Here is a 23,717-nt window from a genome sequence, read left to right on the forward strand (position 1 = left end):
GCCTGGACAACCCCACTAGTGCTGTGGTTCGCAGCAGAGCCCAGCTAGTTAACTGTGAGACTTGCTTGTACCTATGGTGGGATGTGGCATTTCCCAATAGGAGTTGCAGAGCGAGTCCCCCTTCTTGCTAAGTGTACCCCATTTTGTGGAGACCTACCTAGAGCACTGTCATCAATGGCGCATCGCAGGCGAGCAAATTATTTAAGCCTAGATTTCCATCCTTCAGCATACCTCGGTCTGTCTCTGTGTTTGCAGACCTCAGCCCAGCAAGCTCTGACTGGCACCATCAACTCAAGCATGCAGGCTGTGCACGCAGCCCAGGCCACGCTGGACGACTTCGAGACCTTGCCACCCCTCGGGCAGGATGCTGTGAGTGCCAGGTGGACGCGGTGTGCTGGGGGTGGACCTTGCTGGATGTTGTTGGGTGGGCTGGGTGAGGCTGGTCACATTCCCAGGAGAAGTGCCAGCAGCTCCTGGAAGATCTGCTGCTTGAAAGGAGATGGCGTCACCAGGTATGGGTGCTGAAGGAGAAAATGAGGCTGCACACACAGAGTCTGATTTCGGGTCTTGTCCCCTGACACTTTTCAGCATTCCCTTTTTATTCATATTCTCTCATAAACAGCACCTGGAGTTTTTCTTTTATTTAACTGGAATTCCCAGGATTGTCCCAAACCAATGCCTTGATGCCACACATTCACACTTGCATCAAGTGGTAGCTGTGTTCAGCCACGAGAGAAAATCACACGCTTATGCAGGCTGGTTAAAGTGGTTTTCCACTTTGAGACATAACTTTCTCTCTCTCAAAGCACTTAGGCAAGGTCGATCCTCCCTTTTGATTCCAATTAACTAAATGCAGGTGCAGAGTGACTGAGCTTGTTCCCACAGTATCCCGCCCTGTGGGCAGATATGAAGGGGACATTTGACCGTGTTGCTTGTTCAGAATGGACTGGAGAGTTTTGGGTGGTCACAGGTCTTCCTTGTCATTTCCTTATACCCTCTTTCCCGTGTTCCTCTGTGTGAGCATGTGTGCTGCTACCCACCACCTCTGCCACCATCTCCTGATCTTGTTCTCCCCATTTCAGGCATCCAAAGCTTGGCGCAAAAACAAAATGGATGAGTCTAAGCATGAGATCCACTCCCAAGTGGATGCTATCACCGCTGGCACAGCCTCAGTGGTCAACCTCACTGCAGGTACGTGGAGGGTTGGAGAAGGGGGATGCCCCAGTTCTGGAGAAGGTTCTCTCTTGTTTGGTTGAAGGACAGGGCTCCTGCCCTCCATCATAAACTGGAGGTGCCAGCCTGCCCCAGCTAGAAATAAATCAGCGCCAAAGGCTGCTGATATCCCTGTAGAGCTGGCCATCCTCCACAGCTCACCCGGCTTTTAGACCCCTGCCTGTGCTCTGCCCAATCCTTCCTCCCAGCCCTTGGCTGACCAGCCATGATATGGACCAGGAGCATGTCCAGTCTGTGCCATAGCTTGAGGCACAGCCATGGCACAGTGCAGCTCCCTTTCCCCAGGCTCTCCTGCCAAATCTCAGCTGATGCGGCAACCCTTCAGGCTCAGGAGCCAGAGGGTCTCTCCCCCTGCTCCTGGAAAGGAAAACCACGTCAATGACAGGTGTGTGGATGCTCTTGGAGCATCACTTGAAGTGCATCCCATCTTATCTTGTCTCCTTCCTGGGCAGGGGATCCAGCAGACACAGACTATACTGCCGTGGGCTGCGCCGTCACCACCATCTCTTCCAACCTGACGGAGATGTCCAAGGGCGTGAAGCTGCTGGCTGCGCTGATGGAAGACGAGGGAGGGAATGGGCGGCAGCTTCTGCAGGCAGCCAAAAACCTGGCCAGCGCCGTCTCAGACCTGCTGAAAACAGCACAGCCTGCCAGCGCTGAGGTGGGGGGCAGTAGGGGCTGTGGGGCCAAGAGAAAGGGGGAAGCTGAGGGGAACCATTGAGTGGGGTTTTAGGGTTTGCTCACGGGCCCAATGTTGATTATACCTTGTTCCTTGCAGCCTCGCCAGAATCTCCTGCAGGCTGCCGGCCTCGTGGGCCAGACCAGCGGGGAGCTGCTGCAGCAGATCGGGGAGAGCGACACCGATCCCCGGTTCCAGGTGAGTGCACCCAGCGGCAACCAGGGATACCCGCTCCCTAAATCCGTCAGCCTTTGCACAGGACCTGGCAGGAGGGCTCTGGGTCGAAGCGTGTCCAGTACCAGTGGTGACTTTGTCGGGAAGGGCACAGGCCATTGTCCTTCTCTGTCCCTAGTGCCACTGTGATATAACACCTCTTATCTTGTGGATTCCCATGTAGATCCCAGAAAGCCGGTGTACTTGGATCCTGCCTGCCTCTGAACCAAAGACGGTAAAACAGGGCTATAGGCATGGCTTGGTGGTCTCTGCCATCTCCGACATGAGGGGTGCTCCTCTGGGAACTGTCATCTGAACTCTTTGGAGAAGGGCTCTTGAAAAATTCTACTTTCCTGGTGATTGGCTCTCAGAAGTCCATACATTCGGGTCGCTGCTTGGGCAAGTGCTGCTCTGGGAGTCCTCCCTTGCAGCTCCTGCCTGCTGCTCCCTGCCTGTGGGAGCTGCCTGCCTGCTGCCCCCATCGGAGGCCCAGGATGGCTGGAGCCTTATGGGGAGGTTTTAGATGAGCTGACTTCCAGCTGGCTGGCTTTCCCACGACTTCTCCTTCCAGCACAAGGGAGGCTAGCACACTGTGCTGGGCAGGAGGATCCAGCCATAGTATAGTTCAAAACAGACTCCGGAAAGAAGGGGTTTCTGTTCATGGCAGCCACACAGCCTCGACATGAGCAGAAAGGCCTTGACAAATATCCAAGGGGAGCAGAAAAGCTAGCACCAGGGCAGGAAGCCATGCTTGACTAGGCAGCAGTGCTAGGACAAAGCATCCCCAAGGGGCAGATTCAGGACCTGGAAGACAATTTGCAGTTGTACAGCAGTAAGTGCTGCCTCACAGCTGTCAGACCCGAGTGTATCTACTTCCCTCCTTGGGCTCGGATGCAGTGGTCCAGGGACTCTGAAAATGGGTGCATGCACTCTTCGATCTTTCCTCCTGTCGCAAAAGGTGGCGGATTGTAGTGGAAGTAGTCTTGGCTTGCAGGAGACGAGGGGATGCTGTGACACTTCTGGTTTGGTGGCTGGAGGTTTCCCTGTCATGGGGTGTGGGGCCACTCGCTGTGAGCGCTCACACAGCAGGAGGTTGGCAGCAGGCAGAGAGCCCTGCCCTGCCCTACCAGGGTCTTTGCTCCAAGCATTTGATGTTTAGTACTAATGCTGCCATTTTCACTGGCAGTGTGCTGCAGGGGCTAATCCTGAGGGCTGCAGCGTCCTGTCATGTCTGATGCCCTGCAGGAAAGCAGTTTGCTGTATTGGTCACTGCTTGTTGTGTGCTAGCAGAGTGGCCCCATGGCTTTCCTGCCACCCTGGGGAGAGGAGGCTGGTTGCCTTGTCATATACCACTCCTTTGGCCCCAGGAATAACAGCAGAGATGAGCCAACAAGCTAGAATAGAAAATACCTGGCATGCCTGCAGTACAGGTGATCAGAGCATCTTCTACTTGCCTCTTGCTGGTGGGATGAGCCGGTGGGATGAGCCGGTGGGATGAGCCTGTAGTCTGGCAGCTGCCCCCAGCGTGGCTGTGCCATGGGTGGTTTGCACCTGCCATTTGGCTGTAAGGGTTTGTCATTTTTTTGCTGTGTTCAAATGTTTGCAAATCCCATGCAAATCCAGGCAGTGCCAGCAGTACAATCAAGGATGGATGGCTGCCTGGGGAGTGGGTGTTGGGATGATGCTGAGCATTGCCCGAGCTGCTGTGGGTAGTGTTTGTGGCAGTGCAGGCTGCCTCTCAGAGCCAGGCTACACCCTCACTGCCAGCTGTAGGATGCAGAAGAGATGGGGTCAAGGTGTTGCCAGGTATTCGGTGCCGCTGGGACAGAGTGGATGAAAGGCCACTGAGAGCTCATATTTCCCCTCTGAATATTTCACGAGAGCCCTGCAGACGGCTGCAGCCATTCCCACTGCCATGGCTGCCTCGCTGACCCTTTCTGTCCCCTCCCAGGACATGCTTATGCAGCTGGCGAAGGCAGTGGCCAGTGCTGCTGCTACGCTGGTGCTCAAAGCCAAGAACGTGGCTCAGAAAACGGAAGACGCAGCGCTGCAGACACAGGTGATCGCTGCGGCCACCCAGTGCGCCCTCTCCACCTCCCAGCTCGTGGCCTGCACCAAGGTAAGCAGCAAGGTTAACCCTTGCCTCAGCATGGCTGCAAGCTTCACCTGGCGGGGGGGCAGCTTCATGGTGGGGTCCTAGGTGTGCCAGAACCACATGTCCTAAGGCAGGACTTCGGGAGTGTGGCACAGGGAGTGTGGGCTGCCTCTGACTGGGTCCCTGCCACTGTACCCAAGCATGGAGTATCCTCTTTGGAGGAGCAGAAGTTTGGGATAGCTGTCCCTGCACAGCCCCTACAAGGAGGAGCCTACCACGCTCACTGCCCAACCTTTCTCCTCCCTTCCAGGTTGTGGCTCCCACAATCAGTTCCCCAGTCTGCCAGGAGCAACTGATCGAGGCTGGCAAGTTGGTGGCCAAGTCAGCTGAGGGCTGCGTGGAGGCCTCCAAGGCGGCCACCAGTGATGACCAGCTCCTGAAGCAGGTGGGGGTGGCAGCCACGGCTGTTACCCAGGCCCTCAATGACCTGCTGCAGCACATCAAGCAGCACGCCTTGGGCGGGCAGCCCATCGGGCGCTACGACCAGGCCACTGACACCATCCTCAACGTCACCGAGAACATATTCAGCTCCATGGGCGATGCAGGTGAGAGCAGCTGATGGCACCCACATTAGAGCATGGTGGATGGTAAAGTAGTGGGGAGCCCTTGGGGCTTGCTAATGGGCCACACTTCCATTCTGTTCCAGGGGAGATGGTGCGTCAGGCTCGTATTCTAGCCCAGGCCACCTCAGACCTTGTCAATGCCATCAAAGCCGACGCTGAGGGAGAGACTGACCTGGAGAATTCACGCAAGCTTCTGAGTGCAGCCAAGATCCTGGCTGATGCCACTGCCAAGATGGTGGAGGCTGCGAAGGTGAGTGCATGGGGGAGGGTGGATGCTGGCTTTGGCCCCTAGCCCTGTCCAACACTGTTGGCTCAGTGCTGGGGAGGGGATGAGCAGCCCCTGGGTGGGGCAGCAGTTCCCAGAGTAAGGGACCTGTGCAGTGGGGTAGGCTCATTGTGGAGCTGTGGGTGGTAGCAGAGGAGCTATTCCCTCTCCTGCTGCTGGGCTCTGCCAGAGAGGCTCTGGACATCTCCGCAGCACCATAAGTAGCCAGGCTACCTTGTGGGGACTCTGTGGCATCAGGCCAGAGCACATGCTGCTTCAGGAGGACAAGGGACTCCGTGGTCCCTGCGAGGTGTGATGGGTTTTCTGCTCTCTCCAGGGAGCTGCAGCCCACCCGGACAGTGAGGAGCAGCAGCAGCGGCTGCGCGAGGCAGCAGAGGGGCTGCGCATGGCAACCAACGCCGCAGCCCAGAACGCCATCAAGAAGAAGCTTGTACACAAGCTGGAGGTGAGATGCTGGGCAAGGGTCTGCGGAGGGTAAACAGGCACAGTCAGTGAGCAAGGCCTGACCAGGAGCCCCCACATCCCTGCATTCTCCAGCAGAATAAAGTCCTTTTCAGGCACAGTGTCTGTGCTGCATCATGCAGAGACCTCCCTTCCCTTCCCTTGTGTGCACTGTGTTGCTTTGGGGCGCTGGGCATCGAGGGTGCTGGGGATGCTCCAGTGTCACAGATACAGGCACGGGAGAAGTTGTTTAGGGCAGATTGCCCCTGGTGTGTGGGAGATGGCTCGAGACAGACTGCCCTGCTGCCAGTGTTAACTCGTGCCTCCCTGTGCCAGCACGCAGCCAAGCAGGCCGCCGCCTCCGCCACCCAGACCATTGCTGCCGCGCAGCACGCCTCCTCCTCCAACAAGAACCCTGCTGCCCAGCAGCAGCTGGTGCAGAGCTGCAAGGTAAGGGCTGGGCCTAGGCCTGGCATTTCCTGTGCTCCTCCCCATCCCATCTCCCATTAGCCACAGTGGGCAGACAGGACCTTGAGGTCCTCACTCAGGCCCCCCAGGAGCTGATCCTTTGATTACCAGTCCTGGTTTGGATCCATCTTCTTCTGACCATGGTTCTCCGGTGACCGTTTTTCTCTGGCAGGTGGTGGCAGAGCAGATCCCAATGCTGGTGCAGGGTGTACGAGGAAGCCAGTCCCAGCCGGACAGCCCCAGCGCCCAGCTGGCTCTCATTGCTGCCAGCCAGAACTTCCTGCAGGTACCCACGCTGCCCAGAGCTTCCCATGCCAGCTCTGGCATTACAGCTTTCCTACTGTGCCTGGCCTTCCTAAGATACTGGAAGACCTTCTGTATATGTTCAACTGATATGCTGCATGTTCATCCCCTTTTCACTGCTTTTTGTTTTGGCCTGACAGCCTGGTGGGAAGATGGTAGCTGCAGCCAAGGCCACCGTCCCCACCATCACGGACCAAGCCTCTGCGATGCAGCTCAGCCAGTGTGCCAAGAACTTGGCTGCGGCTCTGGCTGAGCTCCGCACAGCAGCCCAGAAGGTGAGAGGCTGGGTCCTATCCCACAGCAGGAGAGTGCAGCTGGCTGTGCAGGGCAGGAGAGGACAGTGGGGATAGCCCAGTGGCAGGTCGTGATATCTGCCATAGCCGGGTGGGCTCAGGGGTCACCTTCTCACCTTCCTTTCTGCCCCATCACAGGCTCAGGAGGCGTGCGGACCCCTGGAGATAGACTCTGCGCTGGGTCTGGTGCAGAGCCTGGAGAGGGACTTGCAGGAAGCCAAGGCAGCTGCCCGCGATGGCAAGCTGAAGCCTCTGCCAGGAGAGACGGTGAGGGCACAGGAAAGGGTGGCTTGGGGTGATGCAGGGTGGGCTGTGGGGCAGCTCACCAACGTGTCACAACTCATCCCCCTGCAGATGGAGAAGTGTGCCCAGGACCTGGGGAACAGCACCAAAGCCGTCAGCTCTGCCATCGCTCACCTCCTAGGGGAGGTGGCCCAGGGCAATGAGAACTACACAGGTACTGGCCTCTGCAGCAGGGCTGGGAGAGGGGGCACTGAGCTGACAGGCACTGACCTCTCCATCCCCACAGGAATCGCTGCCCGGGAAGTGGCCCAGGCCCTGCGCTCGCTCAGCCAGGCTGCCCGTGGTGTGGCGGCCAACACCTCCGACCCGCAGGCACAGAATGCCATGCTGGAGTGTGCCAGCGACGTCATGGATAAAGCCAACAACCTCATTGAGGAGGCGCGAAAAGCGGTGGCCAAGCCTGGTGATCCAGAGAGCCAGCAGCGCCTGGCCCAGGTGGGGAGAGTGGGTACCCCAGTGTGCCCTGTCAGGCTGTGGGAAGGATGTGAGGCTGGCTGGGAGATGGTGACCACTCTTTGCTTCTCTGCAGGTGGCCAAGGCAGTGTCACAGGCCCTGAACCGCTGCGTTAACTGCCTGCCAGGGCAGCGAGACGTGGATGCTGCCATCCGCATGGTGGGAGAGGCCAGCAAGAGGCTGCTTGCGGATTCGGTGAGCCAAAGGGGGAAGTCTTGTGATGCAAGGCAGTCCAACTACATCAGATTCCTCTAAGCATATCCCCAAGCATGTGCCATATTTTCATCCTCCACCTCCATTCACCTTGCTGCCCCTCCTAACCCTTTACCTCCTTCCAGTTTCCTCCCAGCACCAAGAGCTTCCAGGAGGCGCAGAGCCAGCTGAACCGGGCAGCTGCGGGGCTCAACCAGTCTGCCAACGAGCTGGTGCAGGCATCACGTGGCACCCCTCAAGACCTGGCCAAGTCCTCTGGCAAATTTGGGCAGGACTTCAATGAGTTCCTGCAGGCAGGAGTGGAGATGGCCGGCCAGTCCCCGGTGAGAGTAAATGCCTGTTGGGGTGTCCTGGGTGTAGTGAGAGGTTTGGGATGCCTGAGGAGGTGGCTGACCACAGGCAGGGTGGCCAGGCAGTGGTGGTTAGTGTGGCTGTGGCCAACGCAATTGGTGGGATGGGGTCTGGAGCTGTGCAAAACCACGGCAGCAGGCCAAAGGTGTCTTGAGTTAGTTCAGTGAGAACTGCTGTCAATGAAGAAGTTGGGTGAAAGGAACTGGCTCAGCTTGAAAATCACCAGAGAAGACCCAGGGTGGGTGTGGACTTTGGAAACCTGCTGCAGATAACACTTCTTGGCTCCTTGCAGAATAAGGAAGACCAGGCACAGGTGGTGTCGAACTTGAAGAGCATCTCCATGTCCTCCAGCAAACTGCTGCTGGCTGCAAAGGCTCTCTCTGCCGACCCTGCAGCCCCCAACCTCAAGAATCAGCTGGCAGCTGCAGCACGGTAGGAGGAACTGCTCCCTGAGGGCTGCTGGTCATAGCAGTGGGCCTAGGTGGTGATGCAGGCATTGATCCGTGGGTCTTTTTCCTATTGTCCCTGGCAGGGCTGTGACCGACAGCATTAACCAGCTGATCACCATGTGCACCCAGCAGGCCCCGGGCCAGAAGGAGTGTGACAATGCCCTGCGGGAGCTGGAGGTGAGCAGCCACATCTTGACGAGACAGTGGAGAGGCTGAGATGGTGGGGAGGGAGGAGCACTGCAAGGGGCGGGAGGGAGCAAAGAGGAGTGCAAGTGAAGGATGCAGAACCTTCCTCTGGATGTGACACCCTTATCCCTGCAGACGGTGAAGGAGCTGTTGGAGAACCCCACCCAGACTGTCAACGACATGTCCTACTTCAACTGCCTCGATAGCGTCATGGAGAACTCCAAGGTGAGTCTTGATGTAGGAATGGAAGTTTGAGGAAGGACACGGAGGATTTGGGAAGGATGTGGGCGCAAAGGGAAAGGTGGTTCCTCCTCCACTGACAAAGCACAGTGAGCTCTGATACTGGGAGCACCATGGCAGCAGGAGATGGGGTCCATCTCCAATGTGTGGTGTGTCCTGCAGGTGCTGGGTGAGTCCATGGCTGGCATCTCCCAGAATGCCAAGAACAGCAAACTGCCTGAGTTTGGGGATTCCATCAGTGCCGCCTCCAAAGCTCTTTGTGGGCTGACAGAGGCAGCTGCCCAGGTAAGACACACTCAGTCCTGAGCATTACCCCAGGTGCACAGTTGCCATATGCACCCCACCCCTGCCCTTCCAAGCCTGTCCCCATGGGACAGTACTGCCAGGCTCCTCTGCAGCCTATGCCTGCTCTGAGCTCCCCTGCTCTGTGCAGGCTCTCTCTCACCGCCTCTGTCATGCTCCTAGGCTGCCTACCTTGTGGGAGTCTCGGACCCCAACAGCCAGGCTGGCCAGCAGGGCTTGGTAGACCCCACTCAGTTTGCCAGAGCTAACCAAGCCATCCAGATGGCCTGCCAGAACCTGGTGGACCCTGCCTGCACCCAGTCTCAGGTGAGTGTGGGGTGGGGCATGATTACAGGCATTTTCTTGCACAAAAAGAAATTGTATGTCTAGTTGGAAGAGCTGCATCCCAAGAGTTAGCCAAGATGGTGGCTGGTGTCTCATCAGGCCCCATCAACTGCACTAGGAACCAGCTGGCAACTTTGGGGCAATGGGGACAGTCCAGATGCAGGGCTCTGTGGGCGTGCAGGACCTTGGTGATCCATCTTGAGTCTCAGGAGAGACTCCTGTTGTCACTAGTGCCCCATATAGGGTGGGTGGGAACAAAGAATTGTGGGGGTAGGGGGTCATGGTGGATCCTGCCTTACTCTGCTTTCCCCTGCAGGTGCTGTCAGCAGCCACCATCGTAGCAAAACACACCTCAGCCCTGTGCAACACGTGCCGCCTGGCCTCCTCCCGCACCGCCAACCCCGTGGCCAAGCGCCAGTTTGTTCAGTCGGCCAAGGAGGTGGCCAACAGCACAGCTAACCTGGTGAAAACCATCAAGGTGTGGTTTCCCTTCTGAGGCACTATGGTGGGGATGGGAGTTAGGGCGCAGTGGGGGTTGGATAACTGCTCTGGTCTCTCCACACCAGGCCCTGGATGGCGAGTTCAATGAGGAGAACCGGGAGCGGTGCCGTGCTGCCACCGCCCCTCTCATAGAGGCTGTGGATAACCTGACAGCCTTCGCCTCCAACCCGGAGTTTGCCACCGTTCCTGCCCAGATCAGCCCAGAGGTGGGATACTGTAGGGAAAGGGAGGATATGGCCTGGCTGTGACGGGCTGCTGTAGGGTGGAGAGGAGTTGTGCCTTCCCCGAGCTTGGGATGGAGTCCCAGTGCGGGGCTAGTGCACTGAGGGGGTGTGATGGGAAGGTTTTCAGCAAGCCTTGGCCTTCAAGGAGCTGGTCCAGGGTAAGAGTCACGGGAGACTTGCCATGCTTGGTCCCTTACCTCACCATCCCGTTGTCTCCCTGTGCAGGGGCGCAGAGCCATGGAGCCCATCGTGACTTCAGCCAAGACCATGCTGGAGAGCTCCGCTGGCCTCATCCAGACTGCCCGTTCTCTGGCTGTCAATCCCAAGGACCCACCGCAGTGGTCAGTGCTGGCTGGACACTCACGCACTGTCTCAGACTCCATCAAGAAGCTGATCACCAACATGAGGTAAGCAGAGTCCTGAGTGAGCATTCCTGAGGATGTTTTGGCTCATCATCTCCTTGGCCACTGCTGGTGGGGGGAGGCCAAGGGATGGGATTTTGTCCTGCCTGGGAGCTGCTCCTCCTGTTCTCACACAGGTTGATGGGAACACATGCTGCTGTGCCCAGGCTCTTATCACAGTGGGTTGCCCCAAAGCCCAGGAGAGGGGTCCTGCCCCTCAGCAGCACCAGCTGAGGCTTGGGGCAAAGGGATGACATAGCACCTGCCAGCACTTGCCTGATCCATCTGTCACACAGGGACAAAGCTCCAGGACAGCGCGAGTGTGACGAGGCCATTGAGGTCCTGAACAGATGCATGCGGGAGGTGGACCAGGCCTCCCTCGCTGCCATCAGCCAGCAGCTGGCCCCCCGAGAAGATATCTCCCAGGAGGTGGGTCAGGGACATGCTGTAGCAAACCTAATGCGGTGGGCATCCTTTCCCCACCTCTCAGCAGCGTGCAGACCCCAGCCCTGCTGCAGCCTCACACAACACCCTCTCTTTGCACAGGCTTTGCACAACCAGATGATCACAGCTGTCCAGGAGATCAGCAACCTGATCGAGCCTGTGGCCGGTGCAGCACGAGCCGAGGCATCGCAGCTGGGGCACAAGGTAGCCGGGATGTGGAGGCTAATGAGGCACTTGGTGCATGGGGAGGGGAGGTACAAGGCAGCTGGGGCTGGAAGCTGCTGTTGCTAAAGCTGCTCTTCTCTATAGGTATCTCAGATGGCTCAGTATTTTGAGCCTCTCATTATGGCAGCCATTGGCGCTGCCTCCAAAACGCCCAACCACCAGCAGCAGATGAACCTCCTGGACCAGACCAAAACACTGGCTGAATCCGCCCTGCAGATGCTGTACACAGCCAAGGAGGCTGGTGGGAACCCCAAGGTGAGCATGGGCCTGTGAGGGACGTGTCAGTGGTGTGGGATCGTTTTGGGGTGCATGGTGCACATGCATGTACCAGACATGAAAACCTCAGGGTGAGTGTGCAGCATCCCTGTTGGGAGGGGAGCCTTACCTTACCTCACTCTGGCTCATCCTTGCAGCAAGCTGCTCACACCCAGGAGGCTCTGGAAGAGGCTGTGCAGATGATGAAGGAAGCAGTGGAGGACCTGACCACCACCCTGAATGAGGCAGCCAGTGCTGCAGGTGTTGTGGGGGGCATGGTGGACTCCATTACCCAAGCCATCAACCAGGTGAGGGGAGCATAGAGAGGACCTGGCCAAGGCTGGGGTGGGGGAGAGAGGAAGAGTAAGGGTCAAACCTTACAGGGCAAAGACCTTGTGAGCCAGAGCTGGAGTCAGAGTCTCCTGATGGTCTCTTGCAGCTGGACGAAGGGCCCATGGGTGAGCCAGAGGGCACCTTTGTGGACTACCAGACCACAATGGTGAAGACAGCCAAGGCCATCGCTGTGACTGTGCAGGAGATGGTGGGTGCAAACAAGCCTGTCACTGCAGAATGCACTGTCTGCCACCCAGACAGGCAACCACCCTCCTTGCCTTGTCCAACTCTTGCTCTGCTTCCATCAACAGGTCACCAAATCCACCACCAACCCAGACGAGCTGGGCACACTGGCCAATCAACTCACCAATGACTATGGGCAGCTGGCACAGGAGGCCAAACCGGCTGCTCTCACTGCCGAGAATGAGGAGGTGCGAGCATGGAGGGGGTGCTGAAATGTGCTGTGAGGCAGAGCAGGGGCTGCTGGGGTGTGAGAACAGAGGACAGGGGCACTTGAACCTCCCATCGGAGCTGGGGGCGGCAGCATTCACACCTCCCCTGAAACATGGTGTGGAAACATGGAGCAAAGCCGTGTTTCCGTTTTCCCACTCCTGAGTGGGAGGATTGGGAAAGAGGAGCTGGGCAGCTGGTGGTTCCCAGCGGGTATCACAGATGCAGGGATAAGTTCCCTGCTGACTCTGTCATGCACACGTTCCTCCCAGATTGGCTCCCACATCAAGCGCCGGGTGCAGGAGCTGGGCCACGGCTGTGCCGCCCTGGTCACCAAGGCTGGAGCCCTGCAGTGCAGCCCCAGTGACGCCTACACCAAGAAGGAGCTGATAGAGAGTGCACGCAAGGTTTCCGAGAAGGTAGGTGGTCCAGAGGGAGGGGTGACAGTGTGATGAGTTGGGAGGGATGCTAGATTGAGCCCTGTGGCCTTGGAGCCACCATGCTAGGTTCTCCCATGGTCCTGTTGGGTTCTGCCGGCTCTCAGCCGTGTTCGCCCTGCCCAGCTGATGGGGTGAAGGATGGATCCCCCTCTGCAGGCACCATAACAGCAGCTGGTGCTTGTGATGGGTGAGGTGTCCAGGTGCTGCTGACATGCTGATGGCAGCCTGCCAGGAGAGTCTGATCTACACACTGGTGACAGCCCAGGGCTCTCCAAATCAGTGTTGGACAAAGCGTTTCTTGTGTCTCCAGCCAAGCTTGCAGCTTGTGCATTGTGTCCATCAGTCAATCTAAAGAGCGCTCTTCTGAATAACAGACGAAAACGTAGCTTAAAAGCTCTAGTTGATAGACTAGCAGTGCTTGTAAGCAAAATCACAAAAGCAAAACAAACACTTGTTTATCATGCCTGGCACATGCCTGCATACTCAGGGCATCCTGCAGGTCCTTCCTTTCCACGACTGCTTTCCATTAGGAAGCTTGTTCTCCTGTGAGTGCTTGCCCAAGTACAGAAAATGAGTTTAAAAGCTAAAGAAGAAACAAATTGTGTTGTTCTGATGCCCATTATGCAAATTTTACTCATTTGAAAGCTGCCAGAGTCCAGTATTTCCTAGACCGGCAAACGCGATAGGTGCAAGGTAAAAATAAATAACTGGAAGCTAAGAAGGGGTGCCCAGTTCCTCTCCTTGGTATGGAGTGACTCCATCCTGGGAGGTGTTGGAGGTGTGTGTAGTGAGGTTTCTCTGAACCTGCTCTGCTCCCCCAGTCACTCTACTTGTACCCCACAGGTTTCTCACGTGCTGGCAGCTCTTCAGGCTGGGAACCGTGGGACACAAGCCTGCATCACAGCAGCCAGCGCTGTCTCTGGCATCATTGCTGACCTTGACACCACCATCATGTTTGCTACAGCAGGAACCCTCAACCGGGAGAACTCGGAGACCTTCGCTGACCACAGGTACGTGAGCGCTTTGTTCAGCCTCTGCTCAGCCAGAGACCCCCCGTCAGACTCTGTCCTGTGATCTCCTGTGTTTCTGAGTTGTAGACCAGCCCCAAGGAGAGCTCCAAGCTCAGGTCACACTGGCTGTTTCCCCCCCAGTTTGTACCTACAAAAAGCAGGAGCCACAGTCTCTCTGTACCCCAAGGACCATGTGTGCAGTTGTCCTCCCTGACTCCCTTCTTCTCCCCAGGGAGGGCATCTTGAAGACAGCCAAGGCGCTTGTGGAGGACACCAAGGTGTTGGTGCAGAATGCCACAGCCAGCCAGGAGAAGCTAGCCCAGGCTGCCCAGTCCTCTGTGACCACCATCACCCGCCTGGCAGAGGTGGTGAAGCTGGGTGCTGCCAGCCTGGGATCTGAAGACCCAGAAACTCAGGTAGGATGGGGTGTGTGGGCTGAGTTCTGGCTTGCTTGGAGGTGTTGAGGGTTGCAGGTGTCGTGGTGCTCTGGGCTGAATCCCGTGTGTTGTGGAGAAGGTGGGCTGGACTTTGACTGGTGGTGGCTGAGCTGGACTCCCTCTGTGCCCTGTGGTGCCTAAATCTCTCACTGCTGAGCCACCTGAGTGTGACCGTAGCTAAGCCATTCCCTTGGTCTTGCTCTCCCCAGGTGGTCCTGATCAATGCTGTGAAGGATGTGGCCAAGGCACTTGGAGACCTGATTGGTGCCACCAAGGCAGCTGCTGGCAAAGCTGGGGATGACCCTGCTGTCTACCAGCTGAAGAACTCTGCCAAGGTTTGTGCTGGGCGTGATGGGAGGGAGGGGAAGAGGCAGGGGGGCTGGAGAAAAAGCAGAAGAGTTTTCTGCCTGTCTAGGGGCAGAAGCACAACTCGGGGGTGGTCAGGACAAAAGAGGAGGAAGGGGCACATAAAAGGTGGGATACAGCATGCAGAGCAGACATTGATGGGAGAACAAGATGAGGCAATGTGAGTGAAGTATGGGGACAGGGCCATTTTGGACCAAACCACAAGAAAGGGACAGGTGCCGGCAGCAGGCCAGAGCTTGTGTGAGGATTCACCCGGTTCTCTTTTTTTTCTTCCACAGGTTATGGTGACAAATGTCACTTCCTTGCTGAAAACAGTGAAGGCTGTTGAGGACGAGGCCACAAAGGGGACACGGGCACTGGAGGCCACGATAGAGCACATACGCCAGGAGCTGGCCGTGAGTAACAGCCAGAGCTGGCCATGAGTAACAGCCAGAGGTGGCCGTGAGTAACAGCTGCGGCGCTGTGGCTGCCACCCGCTCTGCCACTGCCCTGTGCCTCACTGCCACCTCTCCCCTTACAGGTGTTCTCCTCCCCGGTGCCTCCTGCCAAGGTCTCCACCCCAGAGGACTTCATCCGCATGACAAAAGGCATCACGATGGCCACGGCCAAAGCGGTGGCCGCTGGCAACTCCTGTCGGCAGGAGGATGTCATCGCCACGGCCAACCTGAGCCGTCGCGCCATCGCAGACATGCTGCGCGCCTGCAAGGTGGGGCGGGCAGGGGATGTGGGTCTAGCGCGGGTTTGTGGGTGGCTGTGGGTGCCAGCAGGGATGGTGCTGGATGTGTCCCTGTCTCTGGGTTTCAGGAAGCAGCCTACCACCCAGAGGTGAGTGGGGATGTGCGGCAGCGGGCGCTGCGCTTTGGCAAGGAGTGTGCCGACGGTTACCTGGAGCTGCTGGAGCATGTGCTGGTGGTGAGTGTCCCCATCACGGTTCCCAGGGTGGGCAGAGGCTGACCAGGTATTCCCCAGATCCCCAAGGTCCTCTGGGCTCTTCACCTCCTCCCCCTGTCATCTTTGCACAGCCCCCTTCACTGCCTGTGCTGGCACAGCATGTGGCTGAGCCCCTGCCATGGAAGCAGATGTCAGAGAGCTCAACAGGCTCTGAAGAAAGGTATTTGTGTAACAACAGATGGAGATTAACTGGCCATAAACAGATGGAGGCTGGAAATTCAACAACGCGGTAGCAAAATCCTGTAAAAGTGCAGCTTCCAGTAAAAGTGGTGGGAGTAAAAGATTTCAGGCAGTGAGAAAATAAAGCTTATTAAGTTCACAGCAGTGTGGGAGACAGGCACGTGTGGGAGATGGGCAGGCACGTGTGGGACACAGGCAGTGCCTGCAGTGGCAGCTATTATGACTGCAAGCACCCGCTGCACTGTTGATCCAGTCTTCCTCTGACTGAGTCCTCCCAAGGACTTCAGCTGCAACATTAGTTTACAAGAAGCAAATTAAGACTAGCAGAAAAGAAAGGTAGAAAAGATCCAGTGAGATCCTTCTAACAGTTTGCATTCTTGGCAAGATCACAGAAGTGGAGTTGGGCACTGTGGGGATGCGCATACCCAGCCTATGGAGCTGTCAGATCCCTCCCTTTGTCCAGGGTCAGGACAAAGATGGAGAGCGAGTCAGCTCTGTGTCAAGGTTTCACTAAGCTGGTTAGTGAGAGTCCAGGATCACCAGATGCAAGGTGGTGGAGCCCAGACTCTGGTTTCCTGCAGGGAAAGCCCCTTTAGGCAGAGGATAACCAGCACTGGCAGCAGAAGGAGGAGGTGGGCAGGAATCGATGGCTAGAAATGGAAGCTGAGCAGAGGAGAGGTCAAAGGGTGGTTTTATTCAAGGGAGGTAACCACTGGGGTACAGTTCCAAGGGGAGCAGTGAGTTTTCCGTCCCCTGCATCTAGATCAAATGTCTATCTGGAAGATGCTTCAGGCACATGTGAATCATGGCAGCCAAGGCTGGAGTGCTGAGCAGAAATTCTCTGGCTGACCTGTTGTTAACAGATGATTAGGCTAATGACTTAGTGTGGCAGTGCCCAAGGTCAGTCTACTTGCAGGAACACGCCATTTCCCTGTATTTTGGGTGTTACCGTCCTGCTGCCATGCAATGTTTTGAGTATTATACGTTGGTACATCCCTTAAAATGGTCACTGGAGGTGCATCTTAGTCAGCTCATAGCCTCCGGGGTGTCTTCAGCTCCAGACAGAGACCATTTAGCAGTTTTAAACACGTTGTCAGAGCAGACAGCAGACTTAATAATCTGGTATTTAGGCTGGATGTGCTTATGAGGGCAAAGTGGCCCTCACCATGTGTCATCACCTCAGGTACTCCGAGCCACATGCAGCTGTGAAGACTGCTGGAAGGGCCCCATGGAAGTCTAGGATAAAGCCATGACTCCCCCAGCCTACAGAGCACTCTGGTCTGTGAAGGCAGGAATGGAGCTCATGGGCCCTGTTTATCAGAGGGCAGCAGGTTCCTGGAAAGCCACAAGCAGGAAGGATCTAGGGGAGAGGGAGGGGAAATGGCAGATGGGGTGCTGCCTCATTCCCCAGCAGCAGCAAGTTCATTGCTGTACACTGTGTCCCCAAGGGAACCAGTGTCTTCCATGGAGCATGAACAAGCATGGTTAGGGTTCAAGAATGAGGGTTATTTGGCTCAGGCTGGGAAACGTGGCTCCCGGCAGAGGAGTGGGAAAGCCTGCATGCTTCACTGGGGAGGGGAAGGAATTTGAACCTCCGTGGGGACTTGGTATTTGGTAACAATAGGTCTCTCCCTCCGAAAGCAGAGAGATCCAGGCTGAAAACTGCAGTGAAGCAACTCAGAGTGGGGAGAAATGAGGTGTAAAGGGGGTGAGGAGGAGAGCTCTGAGTGTAGTTGGCTCCTCCGGCCATGGAAGCCTCATCCAGGTGCCTGATCTTGCCCAGCCCTGTAAGGCTAAAGTATGAGCTGATGATGGCAGCACAGCTCCCCACCCAGAATCTCTGATCCTTTGTTGGCATCTCTCCTTTTGGCTGCCCTTCACCCCTCACCGAAAAGCACCCACCTTCCCTTCCCTCCCCATGCCCCAGCCCCAAGCGCCCGCGTGTCCTGGCTGGGCTGTTCACTGCTTTCTTTTCTCTCTTCTCCCTCCCTCCCTGTCAGCCGGTGAGTAAGGCAACGTTGGGGTGCCTGCTGGTCTCTAACCTCAGCATGAGCCTTGCTCACGGCTTGTCTGTGTGCCCAGCCCAGTGCTGGGGTGCCACTTGGTGTGTGTCCACAGGGACCCCGTGTCCATGTGTTTGTGTGTGTGTACTCACACCTGCTCTAGCTGGTGGGCAGCTGCTGCCTGTGGGGTGCGAGTTGGGCCAGCAGTGAGCTCTGCTTGTTCGTACAGACCCCATGTGTGTGCACACATGTGCTATGGTGTGTGCATGTGTCCCCCTGAGCTGGGTGAAGGGCCCTTATGGCACTGCCTGCCACCTTGTCCCAATGGGGCCAGTCTTCCCGGGCTGGGATGTGGCTCCAGGGTATCCCCCTTTGCCCAGCTTGTGTTTGCAGATGAATCTCCAAAATGGCGGGGTGGGGGGAAACGCTTCTGGAGCTTGAAATGATTTGCAGGAGAGAAATCTTGGAGTGGGTAACTGCTGAATGCAGGAGGGCTTGTGCTTAGGGTCTCGTGTCTGCGAGATGTCCCAAAAGCTGTGGATGTGGGAAGGCCATGGGGAAGCTCATCCCGTCGTGGGGCAGGAAGACAATAGCCAGGGTCACTCGACAAAGGATCTCAGACAGTGCCTGATGTGTACAGATGTGGGAGGGAGATGGGGGATCCCACCCTCTTTCTCTGGGGAGCGCACCCCAAACAGCCCTATGAAGTCCCCATTTTCCAGGTGTTTACATCTGCTCCTTCCCCACAGATCCTGCAGAAGCCAACTCACGAGCTGAAGCAGCAGCTGGCAGGCTACTCCAAGCGCGTGGCCAGCTCTGTCACCGAGCTCATCCAGGCAGCCGAGGCCATGAAAGGTAAGGAAAGATCCTGCTCAAAGGGGCAGGACTGAGGGCTGGGATTAGGGTGGAGGGCTCAGCAGCTGATGGAGGAGGTAGGGCGAGTCAGAAATGAGGCTGCACACAGGTGTAACCTGCCTCGCTTCCCGGTGTTCCTAGGGACGGAGTGGGTTGACCCAGAAGACCCCACTGTCATTGCTGAGAACGAGTTGCTGGGGGCAGCAGCTGCCATTGAGGCTGCAGCCAAGAAGCTGGAGCAGCTGAAGCCAAGAGCCAAGCCCAAGGTAACAGTGCTGAGCCTTGTCTGACCCTGCTCAGCTTGAGGTGGGCCGGGGCTCTCCTGCCTGTGCTTTAGCCAGGTTTGAAGTCCTATCTGACGGCTGGTCCCTCTTCCAGTACTCCCTTGCCTCCCACATCCCCAGCTGGACCTTCCTCAGGCAGCCCACGCCCTGCTGCACCCCACAGGCCTTAATCCAGCTTTGTATGTGCCCACTCAGCCCCCTGCAGCCATCATCCTGCTCTGCTCCGTCTGTCCCAGCACCCCTGCCTAGGACTCACACTCTGCTTTTGCCTACAGCAAGCAGACGAGAGCTTGAACTTCGAGGAGCAGATCCTGGAAGCTGCCAAATCCATTGCTGCAGCCACAAGCGCCCTGGTGAAGGCAGCCTCAGCAGCCCAGCGGGAATTAGTGGCCCAAGGAAAAGTAAGGCCATAAGAGGGGAAGAAATAAGAAAATGTAGGGCTGTGGTGGGTTCTCTGTTCTCTGGGAGCTGCCTGTAACACTCATGCCCCATGACAAGAGGTGCACAGGGTGCTGATCCTCAATCCTCTCCTTCCTTACAGGTTGGCGCCATCCCAGCCAACGCACTGGATGATGGACAGTGGTCCCAGGGTCTCATTTCAGCTGTGAGTATCAAGGTTATGCTCAGGAGTAGAGGGGGACCTTCCTCTTGGCTCCTGCTGCAAAGATGAGGATTCTCTGCCCTTGTGCTTTTCCTCTGCAGAAGAAGCAGCCATGCTTCTTGCTCCCTCTCCCCCGTGCTGAGACATGGTGTGGATGCTGGTTCTTGCCATCCCATGCCGCACAACCTCCTTGGGGCCGATTAGGGCTTCTGTACCCCCCCCCGACAGCCTCTCTCCCCACAGGCACGCATGGTGGCTGCTGCCACCAACAACCTGTGTGAGGCTGCCAACGCGGCGGTGCAGGGCCATGCCAGCGAGGAGAAGCTCATCTCGTCCGCCAAGCAGGTGGCTGCCTCCACAGCCCAGCTCCTGGTGGCCTGCAAGGTGAAGGCTGACCATGACTCAGAGGCCATGAAGCGGCTCCAGGTGAGTCCCAGAGCTGCCCCTCCTGCCCCACCTGCCTCCTCCCAGTTGCTTGAGGGATGGATGGTAGTGGAGTGTGGGTGCTCTCCAGGGCTCGTGCTCCCTGCCTGTGTGCCATCAGCAGGGAGTTCATAGGCTCCAGGTTGCTTGGACTTGACTGCTGGCTGCATACCAGGTGTGTGAGTGATGCTGGGCTGCTCGGCCTGGCAGCATTCAGGGATGATGAACAGGCACAGGAATGCCTGAAGTGGGTGCACTGCATCACTGGCATTCGAGAGGTTAATGTTTGGAAGGCATGTTTTGTAGCACCCTTAATTGTCAGAGACCATGGCACAAAAGAGGTTAATGCCCATCCATTTAGGGGTTAACATGGGGTCTCAGCACCTCTGGGGCCAAGGACTGGGGAGAGTCAGCAGGGCTGCCTACCAGTCCCTGCCCCACTGCTCAGACAAGAGCCAGAGCCTGGCTGGGAGCAGCAGAGCCTGAAATGGTCATGAGCGGGTGGCAAGGCAGCAAGCCATGTAAAGGAATCCCTGCCTGCAGCTCCCAGCACTCTTGGCTGCCTGTCCTGCCTGCTGGCCCAGCCTGGGACAGGGGTTCCTTCACACCCCCGGTCAGCAGTCATACCCTGGGGCCCTGTGATTTATGCTGACACTCCCCACTTCCCTGCTGCAGGCTGCTGGCAATGCTGTCAAGAGAGCATCGGACAATCTGGTGAAGGCAGCTCAGAAGGCAGCTGCCTTCCAGGACCACGATGAAACGGTGGTGGTGAAGGAGAAGATGGTCGGGGGAATTGCACAGGTGAGGAGCAGGGCTGCTCCAGTGGGGCAGGAGCAGCTCTGGGTGCCACCACAAGCTGTGTGTGCCTGTCTCAGGAGTGTGTTCTACCATGGGTCACGTCTCCAGAGAGCCTCACAAAGATGCTGTGGATGCACCCATCCCGCCCAGCACCAGTCAAACAATATGGCTTCACCTTGTCCTGCCACGAGTAGCAGTGGGGGATGGTCTCCTTGTGCAGCACTGACACTATCCCAGTGTCTGTGACACACGTGAAAGACAGAGCATTGAGTAAGGGAAGAGACCTGCCTGGTATTGGATGCCACAGGTCCCAGTGCTGCCTCTGTGCAGCTGAGATTCGCTACAGGGCACATGGGGCTGAGCCCTGGAAGACGTGCTGTTCTGTTTATCTCTGGAGTACCATGCTCCTACCCCAGGGACAACAGCCCTCATGCCCAAGGAGGCTGTGGCTGTGAGGGGAGGGAAGCAGCAGCCAGAGAACCTGGCTCAGGGGTTGTTGGCATGGCTGGGGCAGAAGCTCCAACCATCCCTGTGGGAGGGCAGCTGTGACACCAGGGCTCTCTCCTGTCAGATCATCGCTGCCCAGGAGGAGATGCTGCGCAAGGAGCGGGAGCTGGAGGAAGCGCGGAAGAAGCTGGCGATGATCCGGCAGCAGCAGTACAAGTTCCTGCCCTCGGAGCTGCGGGACGAGGAGCAGAACTGAGCCGCACGCCCTCCCGCCCACCGCACAGACTGCTGCCCGCCCGCCTGCCCGCTCCTATTTAAGATGACCCGCCTCAAGCGGAGGGCTGCCTGGGCTAGACCAGAGCTCTGCCCGCGCCCACAGTGACGGGACTAACCCAGCTGCCCCTCCAAGCTGGCGCCACACCAGCAACTCCGCTTCGCTGCCCACCTTCCCATGCACACCCAAGGCACAATCAGAGCGCTCGGAGGGACTCGGTTGGGGTGGGAGCCGGGGCTGCACTGGCTCAGGGCTCACCTGCCAGCCCCGGGGTTTGGGCCCACAGAGCTCTCCACTGCAAGGGGATATTTACTTGTGCCTTCCTCATTCCCACTCGTGCCCCTTTCCTCTCTCTCCTCCGTGCGGGATGGGGAGCAGCAGGGGGCTGGCCCTCTCCTGTGCGATGGCGTGCAGGGAGCAGCATGGTCCCTTGCTGAGCTCTCGTGTGGAGCTGCCTTTCACCTCCAATGCCTTATTGTTGGCTGAACGTTCCTCTTCAGTTTCCCTGGGAGGCAAGGAGGCTCCCCCATGAGCATCCTCTTCAGCCCAGGCCCCTCTGGGGAGCAGCAGGGCTGGAAGCCACAGTGCCTCTGCTCAGGATGGGGGGTGATGTGATGAGTTCACCCCCAGAGCTGTTCTCTGCCTTCCCGCGGAGCTTCTCCCCACCCGCGGCCCCAGCCAGCTCTGCCTTCCTTCTTCTCAAGTGCCTGCATTGTTTTCCAAGATCTACAGTATTTTTGTAACTTTTCCATTTCTCTAGTATTGAGCCTGCAGCTTTCAAAGTTCATATATTTCCCTGCCAGCTTGTGCCCTGCCCACTAACACCAGCTCTCGCCGGGGTCCCGTAGCCCAGTATCCCACCCCTCCTCGGCTCTGGGACCCCCGTCCCTTCCCCTTTGCACTTGCTGAGGCTTCTCTCACTATTTTGATACTTTAAGCATCCCATATTAAACACTGAAGGAAACCAGCTCCCCCCAAGCCTCCGGGGTGGGGTGGGGGGACGCCGATGTCTCCTCGGAAAGATGCATTCATCAATAAAATCTGGTTTTCCTGCATTATTGCCAGCTGGGTATGAACGAGACCCCCCAGGAGACGGGAAGAGCAGGGGGGCCACAGGCGCTTGCCCTCATAGCAAAGGCAGGGGGGAGTGTACCACGGGTGCTTATACAGCATGGAAAATATTTGAGGCACGTCCAGCCCCAGGCACCCGGCAGGCTGGACCCCCGCTGCCAGCCATGTGCCGGCCTCGCAGGTGCTGCCGAGGGGCCACCACCACAGGAGGGGGCCCTGGGGATTTTGTTTCTGGGGGATTTGGGCTTCAGGGAAGGCAGGGGGGTGGGGGAAGTATGTGTGAGTGGAGCTGGGCTTCTGGCCCCATTCCTGCTGCCAGCTGAATATACCCCTGGGTAGGGTGCTACAGGGGTGCAGGTGGGGGACCCCTAACCCCCAGTCACTAGTGGCCCAGTCTTTGGGCCTCCACTGGCAAGGCAGAAGTCTTTGGGCCTCCACTAGCAAGGCAGCAGTCTTTGGCATGGTGTGGATCTGGGAATGTGGCTGGAGCCCTCCCGGCTGCCGGCGCTGAGCTCACGCCCCGAAATAGCCCCCCGGGGCCAACCTGTGCGGGCAGCAGCTGCCCCAGCGTGTCCCCACCTGTTCCCACCCCATCACTCAGCAGAGATTTGGGGGGCCCGTGCGGTGGCAGGGCAGGCAGGGATGCTGTGGGGTGCAGGGGGGACGTGGGCATGTCCCCTGCTTCTGGGACCTGTTCCTGGCAGTGTGAGCCACAGGCATCATCAGTGGCAAGGGCAGCATCCCGCGGTATCTCAGCCAGTGACCCCTGTCTCCTTGTGGGCACGTCCCTGGGGGTGTGGAGGGGCTGTTCCCCGCCGAGACACTCACCCCTGGCCAGGCTCCAAGGTGGATTTGTGGCTCTCACAGGCATCTCAGTCCTCCCAGCTGTCCCCTGACAATCTGTGATGGCCTGACCCAGCACCAGGCTCTCACCCAGGTACTAGCTGGGCATGGGGCCCTTCTGAGCAGCCAGCAAGGACACAGGGGGCACAGCATGGCAGCAGCCCCAGCGTCATCCTCGCATCCTGGGGTCAAGGGAGCTCCAGCACCACCAGCACAGGGCTGCAAGGACATCCCCTGCCTTTTCCTCCAGTTTGGGTGCAAGCAAGGGGTGGTGGCACAAACACCAGGGGAGGGACACGGGGTGTGATTAACTCCCCATCCTCTAAATCTCACGCATCAATCAAGAGGTTATTTTGGTAGGCAAGTTAAGGCAAGGACGTGCAGAGGTTTGGAGCTGGGATGACACAGTTAGGAGGTGCCAGAGCCTCTGCAGGAACCCAAATC

General features: G+C 57.7%; 1 protein-coding gene across 5 annotated transcripts in view; it reads left to right on the top strand.

Moving 5' to 3' along the window:
- Positions 1-22,414, top strand: part of TLN1 (talin 1) — a 35,322-nt gene extending 12,908 nt beyond the window's left edge. Inside the window, exons 14-59 of one of the 5 annotated variants that reach the window (XM_027709443.1) lie at positions 256-369; positions 1,083-1,191; positions 1,686-1,894; positions 2,012-2,110; positions 2,310-2,360; positions 4,077-4,244; positions 4,531-4,825; positions 4,927-5,093; positions 5,446-5,574; positions 5,907-6,020; positions 6,211-6,324; positions 6,482-6,616; positions 6,773-6,901; positions 6,989-7,091; positions 7,164-7,372; positions 7,467-7,586; positions 7,730-7,927; positions 8,248-8,387; positions 8,488-8,581; positions 8,726-8,815; positions 8,993-9,115; positions 9,296-9,439; positions 9,774-9,935; positions 10,024-10,164; positions 10,408-10,589; positions 10,880-11,012; positions 11,130-11,231; positions 11,337-11,507; positions 11,666-11,815; positions 11,947-12,048; positions 12,152-12,271; positions 12,563-12,709; positions 13,574-13,740; positions 13,973-14,156; positions 14,387-14,512; positions 14,822-14,938; positions 15,064-15,249; positions 15,348-15,455; positions 17,675-17,677; positions 18,427-18,532; positions 18,674-18,798; positions 19,092-19,217; positions 19,358-19,420; positions 19,661-19,843; positions 20,516-20,641; positions 21,210-21,341. In XM_027709443.1, the coding sequence (XP_027565244.1) occupies positions 256-369; positions 1,083-1,191; positions 1,686-1,894; positions 2,012-2,110; positions 2,310-2,360; positions 4,077-4,244; positions 4,531-4,825; positions 4,927-5,093; positions 5,446-5,574; positions 5,907-6,020; positions 6,211-6,324; positions 6,482-6,616; positions 6,773-6,901; positions 6,989-7,091; positions 7,164-7,372; positions 7,467-7,586; positions 7,730-7,927; positions 8,248-8,387; positions 8,488-8,581; positions 8,726-8,815; positions 8,993-9,115; positions 9,296-9,439; positions 9,774-9,935; positions 10,024-10,164; positions 10,408-10,589; positions 10,880-11,012; positions 11,130-11,231; positions 11,337-11,507; positions 11,666-11,815; positions 11,947-12,048; positions 12,152-12,271; positions 12,563-12,709; positions 13,574-13,740; positions 13,973-14,156; positions 14,387-14,512; positions 14,822-14,938; positions 15,064-15,249; positions 15,348-15,455; positions 17,675-17,677; positions 18,427-18,532; positions 18,674-18,798; positions 19,092-19,217; positions 19,358-19,420; positions 19,661-19,843; positions 20,516-20,641; positions 21,210-21,341 (6,216 nt within the window). Of the gene's footprint in view, positions 1-255; positions 370-1,082; positions 1,192-1,685; positions 1,895-2,011; positions 2,111-2,309; positions 2,361-4,076; positions 4,245-4,530; positions 4,826-4,926; positions 5,094-5,445; positions 5,575-5,906; positions 6,021-6,210; positions 6,325-6,481; positions 6,617-6,772; positions 6,902-6,988; positions 7,092-7,163; positions 7,373-7,466; positions 7,587-7,729; positions 7,928-8,247; positions 8,388-8,487; positions 8,582-8,725; positions 8,816-8,992; positions 9,116-9,295; positions 9,440-9,773; positions 9,936-10,023; positions 10,165-10,407; positions 10,590-10,879; positions 11,013-11,129; positions 11,232-11,336; positions 11,508-11,665; positions 11,816-11,946; positions 12,049-12,151; positions 12,272-12,562; positions 12,710-13,573; positions 13,741-13,972; positions 14,157-14,386; positions 14,513-14,821; positions 14,939-15,063; positions 15,250-15,347; positions 15,456-17,674; positions 17,678-18,426; positions 18,533-18,673; positions 18,799-19,091; positions 19,218-19,357; positions 19,421-19,660; positions 19,844-20,515; positions 20,642-21,209 lie in introns of all 5 variants that reach the window. The other 4 variants (XM_027709444.1, XM_027709445.1, XM_027709446.1 and 1 more) reach the window with 4 other exon arrangements.
- Positions 22,415-23,717: the final 1,303 nt, after the last annotated feature.

Source organism: Neopelma chrysocephalum, unplaced genomic scaffold, assembly GCF_003984885.1.
Source record: "Neopelma chrysocephalum unplaced genomic scaffold, ASM398488v2 Primary Assembly neopelma1_96780, whole genome shotgun sequence".
In the NCBI taxonomy this organism is placed as follows: Eukaryota; Metazoa; Chordata; class Aves; order Passeriformes; family Pipridae; genus Neopelma; species Neopelma chrysocephalum.